The 20,690-nt window shown below is 39.2% G+C and overlaps 1 protein-coding gene across 6 annotated transcripts in view; it reads left to right on the forward strand.

Moving 5' to 3' along the window:
* Ralgapb (Ral GTPase activating protein non-catalytic subunit beta) overlaps positions 1-20,690 on the forward strand; it is a 90,458-nt gene that overhangs the window by 45,431 nt on the left and 24,337 nt on the right. For all 6 annotated transcript variants that reach the window (XM_076930150.1, XM_076930151.1, XM_076930148.1 and 3 more), the window contains 7 exons: positions 530-712; positions 2,682-2,833; positions 8,425-8,612; positions 10,387-10,493; positions 12,223-12,375; positions 13,166-13,375; positions 18,107-18,265. In XM_076930150.1, the coding sequence (XP_076786265.1) occupies positions 530-712; positions 2,682-2,833; positions 8,425-8,612; positions 10,387-10,493; positions 12,223-12,375; positions 13,166-13,375; positions 18,107-18,265 (1,152 nt within the window). The remainder of the gene's footprint in view (positions 1-529; positions 713-2,681; positions 2,834-8,424; positions 8,613-10,386; positions 10,494-12,222; positions 12,376-13,165; positions 13,376-18,106; positions 18,266-20,690) is intronic.

Raw genomic sequence — 20,690 nt, forward strand, 5'->3', positions numbered from 1 at the left:
GTTCCTCACAGAGGGGGACAAGAGGAATGGGAGGAAGTTTACAAAGGTGCATGAAGAGATTTGGGGGTGATGTATGCTTGTTATCTGATTGTAGTAACAGTTCTTTGAGGTTACATACTTTGAATATGTGTAACTTACTGTAATTGATAATTGATAACTCTGGGCTGTTTCACTAGACTGTGTGCAGAGCAAAACCCATCACTGTGAGGTTGGGATAGGGATCTTAGAGTATGCATGAGTTTCTTTCCTGGCCATTCCTCCACATTTTGCAGTATGAGTAAGTGCATCCAAGAACTTGGGTTTTAAGCTATGAACAACCATGCTAGAGTAAAGTTCTGCTTTGGGTTTGAGAATACCACTTTTTTTGTTACATATAATGGTATATATAGAATATTTTGTTCCTATATATAAATATTTAAAAACAAGGCCTCTTGTATATCACATTATCAGATAGGCTCAGTTGTAGGGCAAATGCTTGGTGTAGTGGTTCCTGACTGACTGGTCCTATTCCTTAAATGGACATGCTTAGGTGAAGGTGATGGTTGACTCAGGAGACCGGAAGCGTGCCATCAGTTCTGTGTGCAGTTACATCGTATACCAGTGCAGTCGGCCAGCTCCTCTTCACTCCCGGGATCTGCACTCCATGATAGTGGCAGCATTTCAGTGTCTCTGTGTCTGGCTGACAGAGCACCCTGATATGCTGGATGAAAAGGTGAGCTTATTCAGTCTTGAAACACCAAGCAGGAAACCACATGTTTGGAAAATACCCTTTAAAAGAGAATATTTGAGTTTAAATACAGTATCACATACTATGAATTTACTTGTTTGATTTCAGTAGGACATTTACTCTTTTGAGCATAACTTGAAAACTGTCATCATGCTTAGATCTGGTTCCAGATAATTCCACAGAGAAATTCTTTTTTTCTTATTTTTTTAAAATTTTTATTGGATATTTTATTTATTTACAATACAGATGTCATCCCCTTTCGAGAAATTCTTTATGAAAGAGAACACCTTGCTTAATTTATCTGAACCAGCAAGATCTCTTTTATAAAAAATAATATTCATTAATATTGTAAAATTTCATACTGTCTATTTCGGACATTCTTGTCTTTTCACCAAGTTCTACCCTCGCTATCCTCACTTTCTTACCTACACAATTTTGAGTTTTTTCCTTCTGTTGAGTTGTTTGTGTTTCCTAGCTACTAGGAATGAGAATGGGGCCTGCCCTGGAGTATAGTCAACCTACCAGTGATCACATCATTAAAGAAAGTTGATTCTACATCTCCCAGCAGCTGTCATACATGATCACAGATGCCAATAGCTCCCAAGTCTGTGTACACTTTCACAGTCGCTATGAGCTCATGTGCATAACTGTTGTGTCTGGAAAAGTAGTTTTTTATTTTTATTTTTGATAGGATAGCAGACTGGAGATAGTTATTAAAGCTATTTGGTTTCCTATTGTCAAACAAAGGACACCTGATTATGAATCTGGAATGCTAGTGTAACAGCTTGGTTAGAAAAGTTACTTTTGTGGAGACTTTGTATTTCTCACAGGTTTCTGCACTTTTAAGTGGCACAAATATCTAGTCTGTTTTCTCTGCCACTGTACCTTATAGGGAAGGCAGGCATAATGAGTTCAGTAACAGTAAAGCTTTCTAGGGTCACTGCATATTTATAAAGATCTTTATTAGTAATGTTGTCAATAAAATCTGAGTTAGTTTCATTGTGGCTTTTAAAGTTATGATATCAGAAATTGTTTCTAGGACTGGACTTGTAGCTAAGTTTAATAGAATGCCTGCATAGTGTTTATGAAGCACTCGATTTCATCTCTAACATAACATAAACTGGCTGTGATGGGGCTTATTTGTAATTTCAGGTACTTGGGAGGTAGAAGAGGGATCAGAAGGTCAAGGTTATCCCTGACTATAGTGAGTTAGAGGCCAGCCTGGGCTACATGAAACTCTGTTACATAAAAACAATTTTAAAAAGAATTTATTTTAAGATGTTAATCATTGAAGTTGGGGATGGTGGCACCTACCACCTAAGCAGAGGCATAGGGTTCTAGGTTCAAGGCTAGCTTGGGCTACATAGTGAGTGCCATATTGAGACACTCTTGAAAAAATAAATAATTCTCTTTGATATATTGGGTAAACTGATGTGTCTTAAACCATCTAGGTTTGACTGAATTACTTCTGAATCTATTTTACTTTGCCTTCCAGGGTTTGTGACAGTCCACGGTAATTTTGTGAACTCTGTTTAACTATTAAAATTAAAACCTGTCTTTAGTCTCCTTTGAACATACATATTTAGTTCTTTTAAAAGAAATTTAATGGAGGTTTAAGTTTATTTGTTATGACAAACATATCTGTTAAAGAGCATTAGGAACTGGAGCTCCACCTCTAAAACATAACTACTGTTACGGCTTCCTTGTCTTCTTTTAAGTCACATATATAAAAATTGATCTGGGGTTGATGAGATGGCTCAGTAGATAAAAAACTGCTTGTCACCAAGTCTAATGACTTAAGTTCGATCTCTGAATCCCAAATGGTGGGAGTCGAGAACCAACTTCCAAAAGCTTTTCTCTGACCTTGGCTTGTACACAAAGACATATATTCTTTCTTAAATAAAATAATGTATTTGAAATATTTTTAAAAATCATTGTTTTTCCCTGCTTCTAGGATTGCCTTAAGGAAGTCCTGGAGATTGTAGAACTGGGTATCTCAGGAAGCAAATCCAAGAACAGTGAGCAAGAAGTCAAGTACAAAGGTGATAAGGAGCCGAACCCTGCATCCATGAGGGTAAAGGATGCCGCAGAAGCCACTCTAACATGGTATGGAAACAGCTGCTGCAGACTGAACTATAACAGACAGGGCAGTAGTGGCCTCTGCTTCTTTGTCTCCCTTGTTCAGCACAAAGTAATTCAGCCCCTGTAGGGTGCTGCATCTCCAGACACAAAATGGAAAGGAAATAATTCTTTTTGTACTCATTATTAGACCAACAGGAAACCAGAGAGTTGGGATGTTTGTATACTAATTCAGGTCAGATCATGTTAGAGCCAGGAAGTAACTTGGAATTAACTTCCGCCCTTTCTTTGATAGCTTAGCCTAGAGATAAGCTGTGTCACAGCATCAGATCTGCTGCCCAGTGACTATATCTTTTATGTTATATTCAGCTAAGATTTTTTTAACTTCTTGTAAAAGCCCAGTAATAGAATCATACAGATAAGTTAGATTCAATTATTACCATGAATACCATTCTGGTACAGTAGGGAAGATGAAATAGAAATACAAAGTTCTTCAGTATCAGATGGATAGTTAGTACCCCCAAAGAAGAGATACAAATAAAATACTAGGAAACTGGGAGGAGGCAGTGGGTGCTTTGAGATAAAATAAGAGCAGAGTAACATATGCCTAGCGAACCACATTGACCCAGACTGAGAGGATAGGGAACATTTGAGCTGTGAGCAGCATTGTAGGCAATTAAGAATGCATGTCACATGGAAACAAGAGCTTCTGTCTTTGAGAGAATGGCAGAAAGAGTTGGGAAAGTTTCTTATACCTGCTGGATTGGGAACTGGGAAGAGGTTGTGTTTAGGCACATCTACAGCTTGAAGGGACAGAATAAGTAGAGATTACATAGATTCATAGAATATGTAAAAATATGGTTCATGCAATGAAATGAATGAAGGAGAACTTAGGAAAACAGAACCACAGGAAGAAAGAGTGTCAGGTTACTAAGGGCTGGCTTGAAGACTTGTGTGCAAGCCAGCTCTGCCTAAGATTCTGACATCTTTGTGAGTGCAGCACCCTTTGCTTCTTTGGGTTACATTCAGAATAGTTGGATTTCTTTCTGTTCTTCTTGGGCTTAGGTGATAATTTTCAGAAGGATGCTTGCTTTTGTTTAGAACTGTGTGTTGTGTTAATGGCTAGACTTTCAGTGCCTTTGTTGAGGTTTAGCTAGAAAACTGGTGAAGATAGCTATGAGAACATGTGCTTGTGCAGCACGTGGGCTGGGGTAGCCATGAAGTGCCACAGAGAGGACTTGATGTATACCAGGAAGAGGAAGAAGGCTAGATAAGCAGGGAGAACCTTGTTCACTAGGACTTCTTCAGGCTGCAAGAAGTTTGTTCTCCTCTAGCTTGATTGTTCCTATGAGAGCATAGTTGCTATGGGTGGCTGGCTGTGTGCCTGGGTTCTTTCTCCTTCAGACTGTAGTTATCTGAATGGCTTGTGTCTTCATTTCCTGCTTTCTTAGCTCTATTAGCAAGTCCATTATGAAATCTTTAGTTTCTACTATTGAGCAGGTTCATCATGGAGGAACATGTTCCAGTCATTTCTCACAGTTGCTGCTTTTTTTTTTTTTCATCAGCACCACTAATTTTTTTTTTTTTTTTTTTTTTTTTGCATGTTTGTTTTGGTTTGATTTTCTTTTGCTTGTTTGTTTTTTGTTTTTTGAGGCAGGGCTTCAGTGTGTAGCCCTGGCTGTCTTGGAGCTCACTAAATAGACCAGGCTGGTCTCAGACTCACAAAGATCCACCTGCCTCTGTCTCCTGAGTGCTGGGATTAAAGGTGTGTGCCACTATGCCCAGCCATCAGCATTGCTTTCACTCGACCTTTTCTCTGTTGTGTATCTGTCATTCCACATGAGGTCATCAACAGAGTCCCATAGACTGTCTTTGTAAGGTCTTCCCATCATCCCCTGAAGCCCCAGATAATATTCTATAGTAGATTACCTTACTTTTTGCCTGATGTTTGTTTCCAGTCACTTAACTCTTCCTGTTTGTCTTGTATTCTGTGGCTAAACTCATCATCCTTAAACATATTTCATCCTACTGTTTGAGTGATTAAAAACCTTGTTTCCTGAGATGACTGAGTTCCAGTAGAGGGTCAGGGAGGTGATCTGATTTCTCCCATCATTGCTCTCAAGCCCTCTCTTGCCATAGCTGAGCCATGTATAGTGGTGAACTGGGCATGCTCATACTTGCTTATATAGTTCTCTTGCATTTCAGGCACCAACATAGACTTTCGGTGCTCACAGTAAACCTAGCTACTAGTAGGTGCCTCCTCCTGTTACTCTGATTGTGGAAGCACAACTGTTTGCACTGCTTGCATACTCACTGACCTATCTCACACAGTATGGGCGTCCATACTGTTACAGTCATACTGAGTTTATTTGGTACATGCTAGTCTATCTTTGATAACCTTTACAATGTACATATTAACTGGTTGGGTTTCTTGACCTTGACATATAAGCATAAATCCAGAAGTCATTTCAGTGGTCTCTCTATTTAAGGTATAATTATTAAATGCTTAGTTTTCAATTGGGTTAAGTCTAGCCCTAAGCTTTTCCACTTTGTATCAAACTAAAAATCTCTCAAGTTAAACTTATTCTCCTTGGTTCTTATTCAGACTTTTGGTAGTTAAATCCTTTCTGCAGGCAGCAGCAGTACACAGCGACAATGTTTATGTAGTTCAACTACTGCTTCCTCCATGTAGTTTTCATAGTACATGGATTTGAGTACCTTTATTATCCTGTCACTCAATGGGTTTAGCTTTGACCATGTATCTCTCACAGGTAGATCACTGATAGAGTGTTCTCTATGAGATGTGAATGTCTTCAGACTCTGTAGAACAACGTAATTCATCAGCATCTATTGGAGACTGCAGCAAGACTGAGCACTGAGATTCTCATCAAGTTAACTGGACTCTTCCAGTCTTTTTCATGTTTCTTTTTTATCTGTTATTCTCACCCTATGTTATTTGTTTGGGAATGTTTAAATTAATTTCTTTCTTTCTTTCTTTCTTTCTTTCTTTCTTTTTCTTTCTTCTTTTTTTTTAAGATAGTTCACATTATTTGTATGTAGTCTTTTTAAATCCTAACCCTTATTCTGATATATGATCTTTGCAGATTAAATTCTAGTCTATTGTGGGTTTTTGGGTTTGTTTGTTTGTTTGTTTTCTTAATTATTTTGCCACCCCCTGCCCCCGGTCTCTTTATGCAGCTTTGGTTGTCCTAGAACTCACTGTATAGGCCATCCTGCCTGCCTCTGTCTCCGAAGTGCTGGGATTAAAGACATGCACCACTATACTCTGCTCTTTACAGAAACAAAAACAAAAAACAAACAAACAAAACCCATGTATTTGTATGTGTGCATGGGCCTGTGGAGTCAGAAGAAAACTTTTAAGAGTCTTTTCTCTTTCCTCCATGTGAATTTCAGGGAATCCAGTTATGGTTGTTGGGACTGATAGCAATAGTCAGTACCTATTGAGCCAGCTTACTGGCTCCTGTTTATTTTTGAGGCAGAGTCTTACTTTTTAGCCCAGGCTGACCTCAAATTCATGGCAGTTCTCTTGCCTCACCTTCCTAGGTGTGGCTATTACAGGCATGAACAGTCATTATGAGCTTGTTTTGTATCTTCTTATCAGAACACAGCTTATAGAAAGCAGAGGTTGAACCTTAGAGCATACCAGTGGAGACTTTCTCTCAGAGAGTCACAGGATTTTTAATTTTTATCTACAGGTTTAATTTCAAAGACATTTGCTCACTATTCCAGTCTAGTCAGTACCAGAAAGAGAAGAATGTGGTGAGGCTGGTAATGATTTCATCTAAGTGACCTAACCTCTTCCATCAGCCTATTTGATAACATTATAGACCTTAACTGGGACATAGCAAGCTCACCTGGTTTATGTGTTTTGTGACATCTGTGTTTGTTCCATGGGAGAAAACCAAAGCTGTATTTTCTCAGTGCTAGTCTTCTGGATGCTCCTGTTTCTCACAGTCTTAGAGTGCTGAACTGACTGAGGAGTCCCTTGTTCCTTGAATTGTAGCAGTACTTCTAGGAGGAGTGAAAACTGCAAGGAAGAAACAGCACCTTTCATCGTCAGAGCTGAGGCCAGATCACCCAAGCTAGAGATTGAATGATAAAATGTTGAGGGCTGGGAGGTGGCTCAGTGGTAAGACCACTTGTTACACAAGCATGATATTGGGTTCAAATCTCCAGTGCTCATGTGAAAAAACTGAACATGGCTGTGTGCATCTGTAATCTCACTCAGTGCTAGAGGGGGAAGGCAGAGACAGAAGGATCACTGGGGCTTATTGGCTTCCAGCCTTGTTCCACATTCATTAAGAGATACTGTCTCAAGGATTAAGGCAGCAAATAATAGAACAGGACACTTCATGTCCTCTACTTTCACACACCCCATGTATGCATACAATATACATAACAACAAATGTACATGCACACACAAAAATATTCAGGAATAGTTTGCTCTATGAGATGCATATTTCAGCCAGGTTAATAGTACATGGTAAAATCTTTATGTTTAAATACAGACTAGTTTTTCTTTGAGCCTTTTGTTTTAAGTGAGGGTAATAAAAATGCAAATAATGATGGTACCTACTTTATATGGTTAATATGAAACTATATAAGACATATGTATAAAGTGCCTAGACTAGTATTGATACATAGTGAGAGCTAGGTGAGTTTTTAAATTCCTTGCATAGGTGGAGAAATCTTTATTCCCTCACTATGTGTGCATGAGTGTATGCACACACTCTGTATACACACCTATAAACATTTCTGAATGGTAAGTCTTGATCAGTAGACGTCTGCTTTATAAAGCATTTTGTGTTATAATTTTATTTATGATAGTTTTTTGAGATTTAAGTCTTAGTACCTCAAGTTCCTTAGCTGAAATGAGGATATGCCTGTTCCTTGGCCATTTAGGAAGAAGGCAGCAGGTCTTGGGTTTTGGCCTCTTTAACAATCACTTAGCTCTTTAGAGTCTTAAGTTTCCTTATCTGAAAAGTGAGGAGGTCTGGCTGATCTTTATTTCCTTTTCTAGGCCTAAGATACTTTGGCTATTATAATCCTGAAACTTGGAGCACACAAGCATAGTTCTAAATGTGTCTTTAGGAGCTTCCTGATTTGGAACTGTAGTAACCCATATCCCTTGAGTAACAGAGAGAAATTTGCTTGCAGTGTTTTGTTGGGAGGAAGCAGCACTGGGTAGGTGGAGGAACAAAGGTGCTGGACAGTGGAGGCAGTTGGAACCAGTGCTCAAGCTGACTTGACCTTCAGAGTTCCCTCTAGCTGGGAGGGAATTGGGACCTAGTACCCTTGTACTAAGCAGTGAATGTGGCCTGTCTGAGAAAGAAGCAGTGGTCCTAGGTGAGGCATTCATGACTGAGGGCAGTTCCTAGGCCAGTTGAAAGCTGTGACTGCTGTTACCCTGCCCCAGGAGAATGGCTTTCCTGTTAGGGTACAGGTTCTACCCAGCATGCCACAGAGAATATATCTGACTTGAAGAGGAAGCATAGCTGTATTCAGTTAATTCAGAGGGGCAGAAGGATACATAAATCCAAGAGGTAAAATTAGAATTTTCTTTGGGAATTAATTATTTTTTATTCCATTCTTCATAGTATCATGCAGTTGCTTGGCGCATTTCCTTCACCCAGTGGTCCTGCCTCTCCTTGTAGTCTGGTGAATGAGACCACTCTGATCAAATACTCCAGGCTGCCAACCATAAACAAGCATAGTTTCCGGTACTTTGTTTTGGATAACAGTGTCATCCTGGCAATGCTGGAGCAACCGCTTGGAAATGAGCAGAGTAAGTTGTAGCACTCTTAGCTTTCTCTACTGCTCAAACAGTGTATTCTCAGTTCTTTCAGGGAAGCAAAGATTGTGAGTTCCAAGTAACCATTTGTCAAAAAGACTTAAAGGTATAGGATAATAGCACCAGAGAAACAGAGGTCAGAAAATAGAATGTCATATGAGGTAGAATTGTTTAAAGATTCTTTATGCATGCCTGAAATATCATAGTGTGTCAAACTTTTATATAAAGCCTCCTTAGTGAGATATTTTATATTTACTGTTTATAAAAATCATTACCACACTTTGCATCCATGTGAACCTTGGATCCTGCCCCTCTGCTCCCTTCCCTTTGACCTATCATTGTGCTGTTTCAGTCATCACTACCCACACAGGAAGAAATTGGAGAAGTCATCTCTGCTTCCTCCTGCTGTTACTTCCTTGTATAATTAGTCTCAGTGTCTCTACTGCCCAGTGACTCTTGAATCTTTCTTTTATATTCCTCCCAGTGCATCCAAATGGAGGCCCTTATTAATTTCTTGTGTTGATTTGTTGCATTTTCTTTCTGCCTGGTTTGGCAGTTCAAAAATTTGCTTGCCCTTACCGCTTCTTTCCTTGCACCATAGTGCTCATCCTTAAGCATATAGATAGTCTGCTGGAAACACTTGAGTGATTGTTCATTGACAAGACATACACTATTCCTCACTTAGGAGCCTCACAGAGGGTGTATGATTTGCTTAGAGTAAGTTGAGAAGTATATAACTAGGATTCACATTCAGGTTTTCCAAACAATACTATTTTCTGTTGTTGTCCCACCACAGTAGGACTTCCTCAGTGACTAAAGACATATGCAAAGATAAGCATAGTCTTTGAGTCCTGTAAAGCTTCTGTTGACTATATGCAGAATGTCATGATTCTACAAAATGAGAGAGCCAGTCCTGATTGCAATAGGATACATTCACATATTTCTGTCCTGTTACGTGTAAGTTTAGTGACATTACTATGAGATAGAATGGCACTATTCATCATTGGTCTTTATCCCAGAGCTAAGGCTTGCCTGGCTTTTTCTCCTGCTGCCTACTTTTCATCCTCCCACACTGAGCTATCTGCTGAGCAGCCTGCAAAGTCCTAGTGTCCCCTTTAGGCCTTCTGGTTCTCTTGCAATTTTTTTTTTTTTTTTTTTTTTTTAAGGATTGCCTTACTCTTATTCCAAGTAAATATACTACATAGATCATCTACCCAAAAAACAAAACAAAAATAAAGCAGGTTTACACAATTATATTTTGTTTATTGAGATAGTTAATCACAAGAAATGAGAGCATTCGAACCAGTTTTAATTTTTATAACTGAGACTAAGAAAGGGAATAAAGAGGATTCTGACTCTTTATATATATACCTCCATCCCTGAACTTCTGCTGGGAGGAAACAGTCCCTGCCTACAGTAAGCAGTAGGAGCCCAGTCTGAGCAAATGGAATGTCAACACTGCAGATATCCAACCTGTTTTCTTTCATAAAAGTTGTCTTCAACACTGGAAGTTTAAGAGTTTGCCTTAATAGATACCATCTCTCCAAACTGTGTGTAGAGAGGTATGCCAGACTGTTAGAAGAGTTACAGTAGAATGCTTGGCACAGAGTGGGTAGCAGTACTCATGGCACTTAACTGTGGCGTTGTGATTTAGGGGGCACCAAGCTAGGACTTTAACCATGAGATGCCCTGCCGGTGATAGCAGGCTATATATTACATATGGTTGTTACCTGAAGTAAAAAACTTACACACATACATTTTATTCTAGATGATTTCTTCCCCTCTGTCACTGTGCTGGTCCGGGGAATGTCTGGGAGACTTGCATGGGCTCAGCAGCTTTGCCTTTTACCCAGAGGAGCAAAAGCAAACCAGAAGGTACATCAGAAATTACAGTGTATGAGTGAGTACATGTACATGGTGCGTATGATTGCATGTACATCCGTGTGTGGGGTGATTTAAATATTCAGTAACATTCCAACAGAAAGTCACAGGTTACATGAATGTTTTGGGTCCCTAGCCAGGTTCTCTGTCACGGAATTTACTTTAGAATAATCTTAGGAACCTAGAATTCCAGGTCTACTGAACTCCTTACAGGTACCTTTAAAGTAAGGATAGCTTTCAAAAGCTTTTCTGGGGATCCTGATACTCAGTTAGGAGTTAAGTATGCCGGATAGTGGTGGTGCAGGCCTTTAATCCCAGCACTTGGGAGTCAGAGGCAGGCAGATTTCTGAGTTCGTGGACAGCCTGGTCTACAGAGTGAGTTCCAGGACAGCCAGGGCTACATGGAGAAACCCTGTCTCAAAAAAACCAAAAAAAAAAAAAAAAAAAAAGAACTACTGTTCTAAACAGTGGTCCCATATGTTTCTATGCAACTTTAAGAAGTAGATGTGTACTGTATGTGAGAGAGGTTTAGATAGACCTTTGAGAGATTTAACATTGTTTTGCATGACTTGTTCTGTATACTTGCTAATATGCTATCTAATTTACTGTAATGTTTTATAACATTTAAAATTATGTGGATATTACCTACTTGTTGGGAAATTCAGATAAAAAAGAGGAAATGTTAAATTACCGGTCGTCACTTTTCAAAGAGAGTTAGCCAAAGTTTGTTAGATATACTGATAGACTGATAATTTTACTCAGTTTTCTTTAAATCATTTTTCTTTATGAATAAGGTTAACAACCTAAAGAAATATGCATTTGGTGTAGTACTTTGTAAATTCTTACTTTTAAAGAATTTACTTATGTAACTAAAAATTATTTTTAAATATTAGAATGAAATGCCTCATCATTTTGATTCTCTCCAAATTTAATACCTAAGATGTATCTGTTAGTGAGCTGAGCAGATTATGTTCTGTTAGTAGCTCTGTAAAACTCAAAGGGGGGCCAGAATAGGAAAGGAACTAAATTTTCTGAAGGTTCAGTGTATGCAGTGTACATCTTAGGGCACCATGTGGGCCATGAAGACCTAGATTTGGGTCAGCTAAGCTAGCTAAGGCTCTCATCACACACTGTCTAGAGATGTGTGGGAGCTCTTGGGAACAAAGTCTGGGTCTTTGGTCTTTTGTTTGTTATTTTGTTTTGCACAGGGTATAAAACATAGGGCAACAGGGCGGGCCTAGTGGCGCAAGCCTTTAAAGCAGAGGCAGGCGTAGCTCTGTAAGTTTGAGGCAAGCCTGGTCTACAGAGTTCTAGGACAGCTATGGCTACACATAGAATCCCTGTCTCAAAAAACAAAACAAAACAAAAATCTTAGGACAATGTAGAAATTTAAGAAAGTTTGAGTCTTAAAACTTTAAACTGCCTCAGTTGTTAACTTAAGAGTTTGTAGATGACTGATGCCTGGACAGTAGAGGTCTGAAGCTGTTTATCGCTCATGAAATCTATAAGTTGACAAATATTTTTAGAGAAATGAAATTGAGTAGACAGTATATAGGTTTCCAACCTGGCACTATTAGCATAACATATGCAGACTCACTGAGCGTTGTTGATACATACACCTAGGAAAATAGAAGCATTAAAGCAGACCAGAGGTGTGGCCAGAAGACACATCATTAGCAGTTGTTAGATGATGCCCATAATTTCATTTGTGTTATTTTAACAGCTTTTTGTGCCTGAACCTCGCCCGATTCCTAAAAACGATGTTGGATTTAAATATTCTGTGAAACACCGGCCATTTCCTGAAGAGGTGGACAAGATTCCTTTTGTAAAAGCAGACTTGAGCATTCCAGATTTACATGAAATCGTCACTGAAGAAGTAAGACAAATTATTGTTAGCTCCTTCTGAAAGGATAATTACAAACATTTTTAGGTGGTATATGTGGTCAGATACTGCTTTTAGTGTTAGGGAGGAGAGGAAGAAGGTGTGACTGCCATCAGCAGGTTGACATGTCAAAGGATGGGTATGTAGATTTGGGCTAACTCTTAAGAACCAAACATCTTTTAGAGACAGGCTGCCTGGGTTGTTGACTTCAGTAAGTTTCAGTAGTATGATAACATGATCAAAATCTGGTAGTAAAGGTAGATATTTAGGTAGTATAAGAAGTGTGGTTGGGATTGGAGAGGGAAATACAGCCCTTGAAAGTGGCTAACCTCTGAAGCTCAGAGCATCTGCTCATGTGTGGTCTGAATAGTGAAGGTTGAGGTAGTTGTATTATTAAGCCAGGTTGTTTTAGAGGTATCTTCATGCATGAAGGAATGAAACTTTAATGTAGGATTGATCGGAAGGTAAGGAATTCTAATGGGTAAGTACTTTAAAAAGATAGCGTATTGCAGGGTGAAGGTAACCATCTGGGAGTCAAGTGAGCAAACAGCTCAGAGCAGGGAAAGCAAGAGATGAAGAAGTCATTGATTAGGTCCTAGAGAAGAATTTTGAGGTATTGGTCTAACTTTTGTTGGCTTAATACTATGCTCTGTGTTTAACTGAGACATAGTATTGATCAGCAGAACTTACCATTTTCTTTGTTGTGTTTTGCTTTATTTTTGTTTTAAAATTGAAAGAAACTTCATTTTGAGGAAATGTTTTAAAAGTATCTAACTTATTTCAGTTAGAAGAGAGGCATGAAAAATTAAGAAGTGGTATGGCACAGCAGATTGCTTATGAGATGCACCTGGAACAGCAGAGCGAGGGGGAACTGCAGAGGCGAAGCTTCCCTGACCCTGTCACGGACTGTAAGCCCCCACCTCCTGCCCAGGAATTCCAGACAGCCCGTCTTTTCCTTTCTCACTTTGGATTTTTGTCCTTAGAGGCATTGAAGGTAATTTTTAGGAACTTCTATGAGTAAATATATTCACAAATTAACCATCAGTTGATGATAGCTATAAACTTTTGTCAAAATGAAGAAAGGTTTAAAATTAATGAACAAACAAAAAACAGAGCTTATATTATCTGCATGCAAGTCAGTGGAATTCTATGCTGCTGTTGTGGGTTCATTCTGGGCTCCAGGCCAGTGCACCTATGAAGGGATTGCTTCCATGGTAAGCTGAGCTCGGAATTGGTTCTTTCATGCCACTTTTTAAAAAAATGAAGGTCATCCTGTAGTAAAATTTTCATTTATTATTATGTCTTTGGGCTTTGGTTTGTGGTTCTAAGAATTGAATGCACATGTTAGGCAAGCACCCTACTAGTGAGTCACATGCTCAGCCCAGTTCTGTAGTATTACAACCCAAACTACACAGGCCTATGTTACACAGATTAGCTGGTCATGGTGGCTTAATGCTTGAGACAAAAAAGTTCAAGACCAGCCTAGTCTACATAGTGAGATCCTGTCTTTAAAAGGGGAGGAGGATTATACCCTAATATAATAGATAGGTAGATAGGTAGATAACTTGCATGAAAAGTACAACTGACCTGGACATATGTCATTTAAGTTTTTTAGGAAAGCAGAAAGACATTGCTGATTGATTGGGATTTCAGCATGTAGAGAGAATATATTGTATACTGTAGAAATTAGTTTGAGATGTGGAATGTAAACATAAAACCTCTTAAAATGGAAAATGAAAGAACCTGATATGGTAGTGCTTTCCTTTAATCCTAGTGCTTCAGAGGTAGAGACAGGAAGATAGATCTCTTGAGTTAGAGGCCAGCCTGGTCTACAAAGTAAGTTCCAAGCCAGCTGGGGTTCATAGTGAGATCCTGTCTCTAAATAAATAAATGAAAAATAAAAGACCAGATAATGGAAAATAATAGATGGAGAGGAAAATAAGGAAGACACAAAACAAAAATCTAGCCTACAAATGATTAGTGATATTCCTAGTGGAGTAAGTTACCATAGTAGAAGTGGTAAATTGAAATATCTGGGATGAAAATTATTACATCCTTTATACTAACCTTGTTCCTGAGAGTGTAGGAATTTTTTCCTTTTTAAATTAATTAATTTATTCACTTTACATCCTGATCATAGTTTCCCCCTCCCCTGTTGGTCCCCCTCCTCACATAACTCTTTACCCTATTCCACTTTCCCTTTTCTGAGATGGGGGACGCACCCTGGGTTATCAACCCCACTACTCTGGCACATCAAGTCACTGCAGGACTCTGTGCATCCCCTCTCACTGAGGCCAAACAAGGTGACAAGTATGGGGGTGCCCTAGTTCCAGCCTATGTATGCTCTTTGGTTGGTGGTTCAATTTCTGGGAGCCACCATGGGTCCAAGTTAGTTGATTTTGTTGGTCTTCCTTTGGAATTTCTATCCACTCAGGGCCCTATAATCCTTTCCCCAACTCTTTCACAGGACCCACCAAGCTCTGTCCAATGTTTAGTTGTGGGTCTCTGCTGGGTGGAGCCTCTCAGAAGACAGTTAGCTAGGCTCCTGTCTGCAAGCATAACAGAGTGTCATTAATAGTGTCAGAGATGGGTTCTTGTCCGTGGGATGGGCCTCAAGTCATGCTGGTCATTGGTTGGCCTTTCCCTCAGTCTCTGCTCCATCTTCCTCCCTGCACTTCTTGTAGGTGGGATGAATTTTGGGTCAAAGGTTTTGTGGGTGGGTTGGTGTCCTTATTCTTCTACTGGGGGTCCTGTCTAGCTACAGGAATTAGCCACTTCAGGTTCTAAATCCCCCACTGCTAGGAGTCTCAGCTAGAGTCACTCCATAGACTTCCCCTGGAAGCCTCCACTATCTCAGGTCTCTGGCGTGTCCTAGAGATGTGTTCGTGCCCCCACCTCTAGCTGCCAATTTCCATTTGTTTTCCCTGTCCTTTCTCATCTCTCCCCAAACCTGATCCCAGTCACCACCCTCAATTCCTCTCCCTAACCCCTCTCCTACCCAGATCCCTCCATTCATCTGCCTCCAATGACTATTTTATTGCCCCTTCTGAGTGAGATTCAAGCATCCTCATTTGGGCATTCTTTGTTACTTAGCATCTTTGAGTCTGTGGATTGTAGCGTGGGTATTCTATACTTTATGGCTAATATTCACTTACAAGTGAGTATGTATCATGCATGTCCATTTGGGTCTGGGTTACCTCACTCAGGATTATATCTTTTACTTCCATCCATTTGCCTACAAATTTCACGATGTCCCTATTTTTAATACCTGAGTAGTATTCCATTGTGTAAATGAACCACATTTTCTTTATCCATTCTTCAGTTGAAGGGCATCTGGGCTGTTTCCGGTTTCTAGCTCTTATAAATAAAGCTGCTGTGAACATAGTGGAGCATGTGTACTTGTGGCATGGTGGAGCATCTTTTGGTTATATGCTTGGAAGTTCCCAGGAGTAGCCTTGGTTTTTCTATTCATGTTAATACTTTAGAATATTTAAGGATTTAAGAAATAATGTTCATTTTAAAAAATTTCTACCAGAGTAGGAAAAAGTTACCAAGTTTATTTTTGTGAATTTTAGCATATTTCTAATAATTTAAACAAGATATAACATACTTTAAAAGCAACTGCAAGCCAGTTTTATGAATATATATATAAAAGTATTAAAATATTAACAGAATTCTGAATCAGAAGCATGTTAAGTGAATTCTCTTTTGCAGCTTAGTAGGATTTGTCAAAGAATATAAGGAGAATTAATTATTGAGAAATGTTAGTAAAAATACTAAGAAAATAATTTGACTCCATCAAACAATAAAGGTAATCAAGATTTTATAGAACGATATTGGTCTGACCTTAAGAATGCTCTTGAATTTAGGTCACATACTATGGATCTATACCTCAAAGGCCTTTGAAGTATCCCACACACACAAGTTAGAGGCACCTTTTGTACAAATCAGAGGTAATTTTTATCTTGACAGATTGGTAATAAGTAACAATGAGAACATTTAGACAATGAGTTTTTTTTAACTTTTCCCTTAAATAATTATAGATTAAATTAAATAATATTGAGAGAGATTAACTAAAATAATGTTGAGGAAGATTTCCTATGGTAACACCTTATACTATGAGGAAAAATGAAGAAAGAAAAATTAAAATAAACCATGTAAGAGATTTCATTGGGAAAGAGACAGTTTGAAGGGAAACTGACTTCTTAGTTAGGCAACTATCAATACAATATTTAAAATAAATGAATTAAGAAGGTAATGACTACTTGTAAGATCTAGCTGAAAGTACAGTGTGATAGACTGTTGATGTCTTAGCTGGGAGAGGTACTTCTGTAAAGGCCTGTGCAAACAAAGTTTGATCCCTGGATCCCATTGGAGTTGAGGTAGGACTAGTAGACAGCTGACTCCCAAAAGTTCACAGGGATTAGAAGAAAAACAAAACTGCATTTTATTTATCTATTTTACGTGTGTATGTGTGTGTTTTCTGTCTTAAGGTAAGCCAGAATTGAGAATCAGATCCCATTACAGATTTACAAATGGTTGTAAGCCACTGTGTGGCTGCTGGGAATTAAACTCAGGACCTCTGGAAGAGCAGCCAGTGCTCTTAACTGCTGAGCCATCTCTCCAGCCCCTAAAATGCATTAATGGATTTGTATTTTTCAAGAACTTTTAGGTGTATAGAACAGCCAAGCAAGAAGTGTAGGGGGCTTCTGTATTACACCAGCTTCCAAAGTTTTCTGTGGTAGTGACTTCCATTGATGTGTTGTGTTTGCTATAGTAGATAAACATGTAGTCATAGGTTATTAACTGGAGTTTCCAATTTACATTAGAGTTCATTATTCCAACAGGCTAATAGGTTTTTGACAAATTATATAATACGTGCCTACCATTGCAGAATTTAAAAAAATATTATGGGGTTTGTGTATATGCATGTATGGGCACATGCATGTTCTGTGTGCAGTTCCCACTGCCACCACAGATCCCTGTAAACACTGATCTTTGTGTTGTTTCTGTGTTGTTGTACTTGTTCCCTAATGGCATATGTTTAGAATCATGTACAATACAATCTCACACTGTTCTTTTTCTACTTAGCAACAGTGAATTTAAAATTCTTGCATGTCTTTTTAAGACTTATGACCTCATTTATTTTTATTAATAAGCAGTTGGTTCATCCATTCACCTATGGAAAACAGCTTCTTATATGTGTTGGCAGTTATGACTGAAGTTGCTACATAATCACACCCATCATTTTCTGTGGTTATGTTTTCCTTGCATTGAGAAAAATACCAAGGTATACAATTGCTACATTGTATTTAAGACAGTGTGTTAGCAAGAAACTGTCACTTATCTTTCAAAGTAAGTATTGTATCTGTATTAGCAATGGATGAGTTTTTTAAATACATTTTTAAAAGTTCTGAAGGGGGTGGAAAGGATGACTCAGCTTTTAAGAACACTGTCTGCTCTTACAGAGGACACAGATTCAATTCCCAGCACCCACATAGCTGCTAACAACTATCTGTGATTCCAACCCCAGAGGATCCTGTGTCCTCTTCTAGCCTCTGTGGGCACCAGGCAATCATGTGGGACACATATACACCTTCAGGCAAAACAACCATACACAATGAATGAATGACCAACCAATCAACCAAACTGTCACAGTTACAAATGCTGCTTTATAATTGGAATAATGCGGGGATAACAATTGCCCCTTTGTCTTTTGTGACAGGAACCTGCAAATAGTCGTCTACCTCCTCACCTTATTGCACTGGATTCTACCATACCTGGGTTTTTTGATGACATTGGGTATCTGGATCTCTTGCCATGCCGGCCTTTTGACACAGTTTTTATTTTCTACATGAAACCAGGACAGAAAACAAACCAAGAGGTAAGAATTCTGAGCTTTCACCCTTCTTTTTTCTGTGCTATAAACATACTTTATGCCAGCTGTTTGTATTTGTACTTGACATGAGCATTTTGTATCGATGCTTAGGCTTGTTGTTTCCTTTAGAAACTGAGTGCTTGTAACTCTGAGCCTAATGTCCTGAGCCTTTCTACCATAAAGAAGCATGGCTAGAGTAGGCGTCAACATGGATTCCTTTTCCGTAAGGAATTCATATTCATGAGCAGAGGAAACTAAGACACCTGAAGGTTAGCTAGCTACGGGAGCCAGAACTAGGCTTCAAGCTTCAGAGTAGGACAGTGGTCTTAAACTCTTCTGGACAGTCTTCCCTGGGGCTCCTGCCAGATAGAAGTGAGCAACAGACTACCTTCTTACAGGTAGCCTCACAACAAGCCATTTCAATTGAAGTAAAGCATAAAACATGTTGAAGACACAGTCGGCTATGGGTAACAGGAAAGACTAGGAGGGTTGAAGGGGATATGTTTGATGTGAGAATGGAGAGCTGAGAGGAGTGATGGGATTGGAGTTTCTGTTAGAAACAAGAAACTGAAACATGGAATAGACAGTGGCTGTAACTAGGAGAGGGTCAAAGGAGGTGTTAGGTGCTGTGGCTGTATGATCTTGGAATTGCACTCTCATTGACCTGTCATTAAGTTAACATACTGTAGAAATTTACTGAATCACAGAATGTTTCTGTAAAAGCACTGTCTGAAATTGTGTATCAGTGAGCTGCTAACGAGAAAGTTCTTCTCATTTCTGTTACTGACTCAGCACACACTAAGTTTCTCCTTTCTGTTAGATTCCATTATCGATAAACAGTATCTAAAAGGCCATATGTATCACTTTCTAAAGGGAAGGCAGACAGGAAAGAATCACTCATAATAGAGTGTGTTAATGGGGTGCCTTAGAAGCCTGAGAGACCTAGCCTGATTTTAAGTTTTCTGAGACAAGGCTATTTCATCAGTTTGAGTGTCCACTGACCATAGCATAAGTTCCCCAGAGGTAAGAAGAGCATTATTGCGTCTTGATGAAACGTATCACGGCACCATTATGCTCGGAGGTTTTGTGAAGGGAAGACAGTGGCAGCCAGAAATGAGACTTTGTACTTTAGTTTGTCAGAGTCCCAGGAAAATTGGATTAGTAAGATTAGGGTGTTGCTCACATGAAAATATGGGGCAAGTTTTCTCCTCCCTGTAAAAGACTGGCCCTGAGACATTTCTAATCCATTCAGTTTCTTTCGGCTTCTGGGAGCTGAGGGTGATCAAGAAGCCATGAAGGTTTCTGAATACTTCTTGAGAATATTTGAAACCTCTCCCTAGCCAGTGGAGATTAATTTCTGACTGCTAGAGGTGAGCTTCAAAGTACATTTGAATCACCTACTGCTTCTTGATTAAAGAAGTTATTTATTTACAGACTTCACGTCTATTCAGGCTACAGGAAGATGGAAAGTTCAAGCAGACCCATAGTAGACCCTGTTTGCTAATATCAAGTGAGACGGCACCTTGAGTAAAGGAGCTTATTGCTAGCCACATCCGGTGCTCTGAATTGGATCTGTAGACCTACATGAAGGAGAAAACTGACTCCCAGAAGTGTGTTCTGACCTCCACGTGCTATGGCAATGTGCATGCCCTCCCACTCTCTCATACTCCCTTTTTGCTCTCTGGCTATCTCTCTAGATAAACAACCAAATAAATAAATAATGTTTAAAAATAATTTGAGCGCTCTGGGTGAACAAGATAACTGTGGCAGTGGTACAGTAGACTGAGAAGTGACAGCTGTAACTTCCTTTTATTTCAGGCGTGCAGGGAATTGCCATCAACCAACATTGCATAAATGACCAGGGATTTATAGACTAGCTGCTTCGCTCATCTGAGAGGAGTCTTTAAAATCATGATTTTAAGGTCTTGCTTTTGTTAACACTGTAAGGCCTGAGGCAAGCTAAGAGAGTCTTATTTTTAGAAAATTCTCCATATGGTTTTGGCACATTCTCCTGGCCTCCTTTTTATTTTTCATTTGGAAAGGAATTCCAAATTTTCCTTCCTATAGAACTGAGTACTTAAGCAGCTGTTTGTTTGTTTGTTGTAGGAGCTATCCAATATATTTCAGACCACTGAGCAGCATCTTTGACTTTGGATCCCAGCAGCATGGGTTCTATTACTATGTCTTAGTCTCTTACTGTGATAAAATATGCTGACAAAACCAGCGTAAGGGGAAAAGGGCTTCTTTAGCTCATCATTCCAACTCCATTATGTCAGGGCAGGCAGGCAGGAACTACAAGGGGCTGCTCACATTGCACCCCATACTCAGGGACCAGAATGCAGGCTTGTATTCAACTCTCTCTCTGCTTTACATCATCAGTCCAGAATTGAACTGCCTGCATTCAAGGTGGTTCTTCCTACCTCAGTTAACC

Source organism: Arvicanthis niloticus, chromosome 2 (assembly GCF_011762505.2).
Source record: "Arvicanthis niloticus isolate mArvNil1 chromosome 2, mArvNil1.pat.X, whole genome shotgun sequence".
Taxonomy (NCBI): Eukaryota; Metazoa; Chordata; class Mammalia; order Rodentia; family Muridae; genus Arvicanthis; species Arvicanthis niloticus.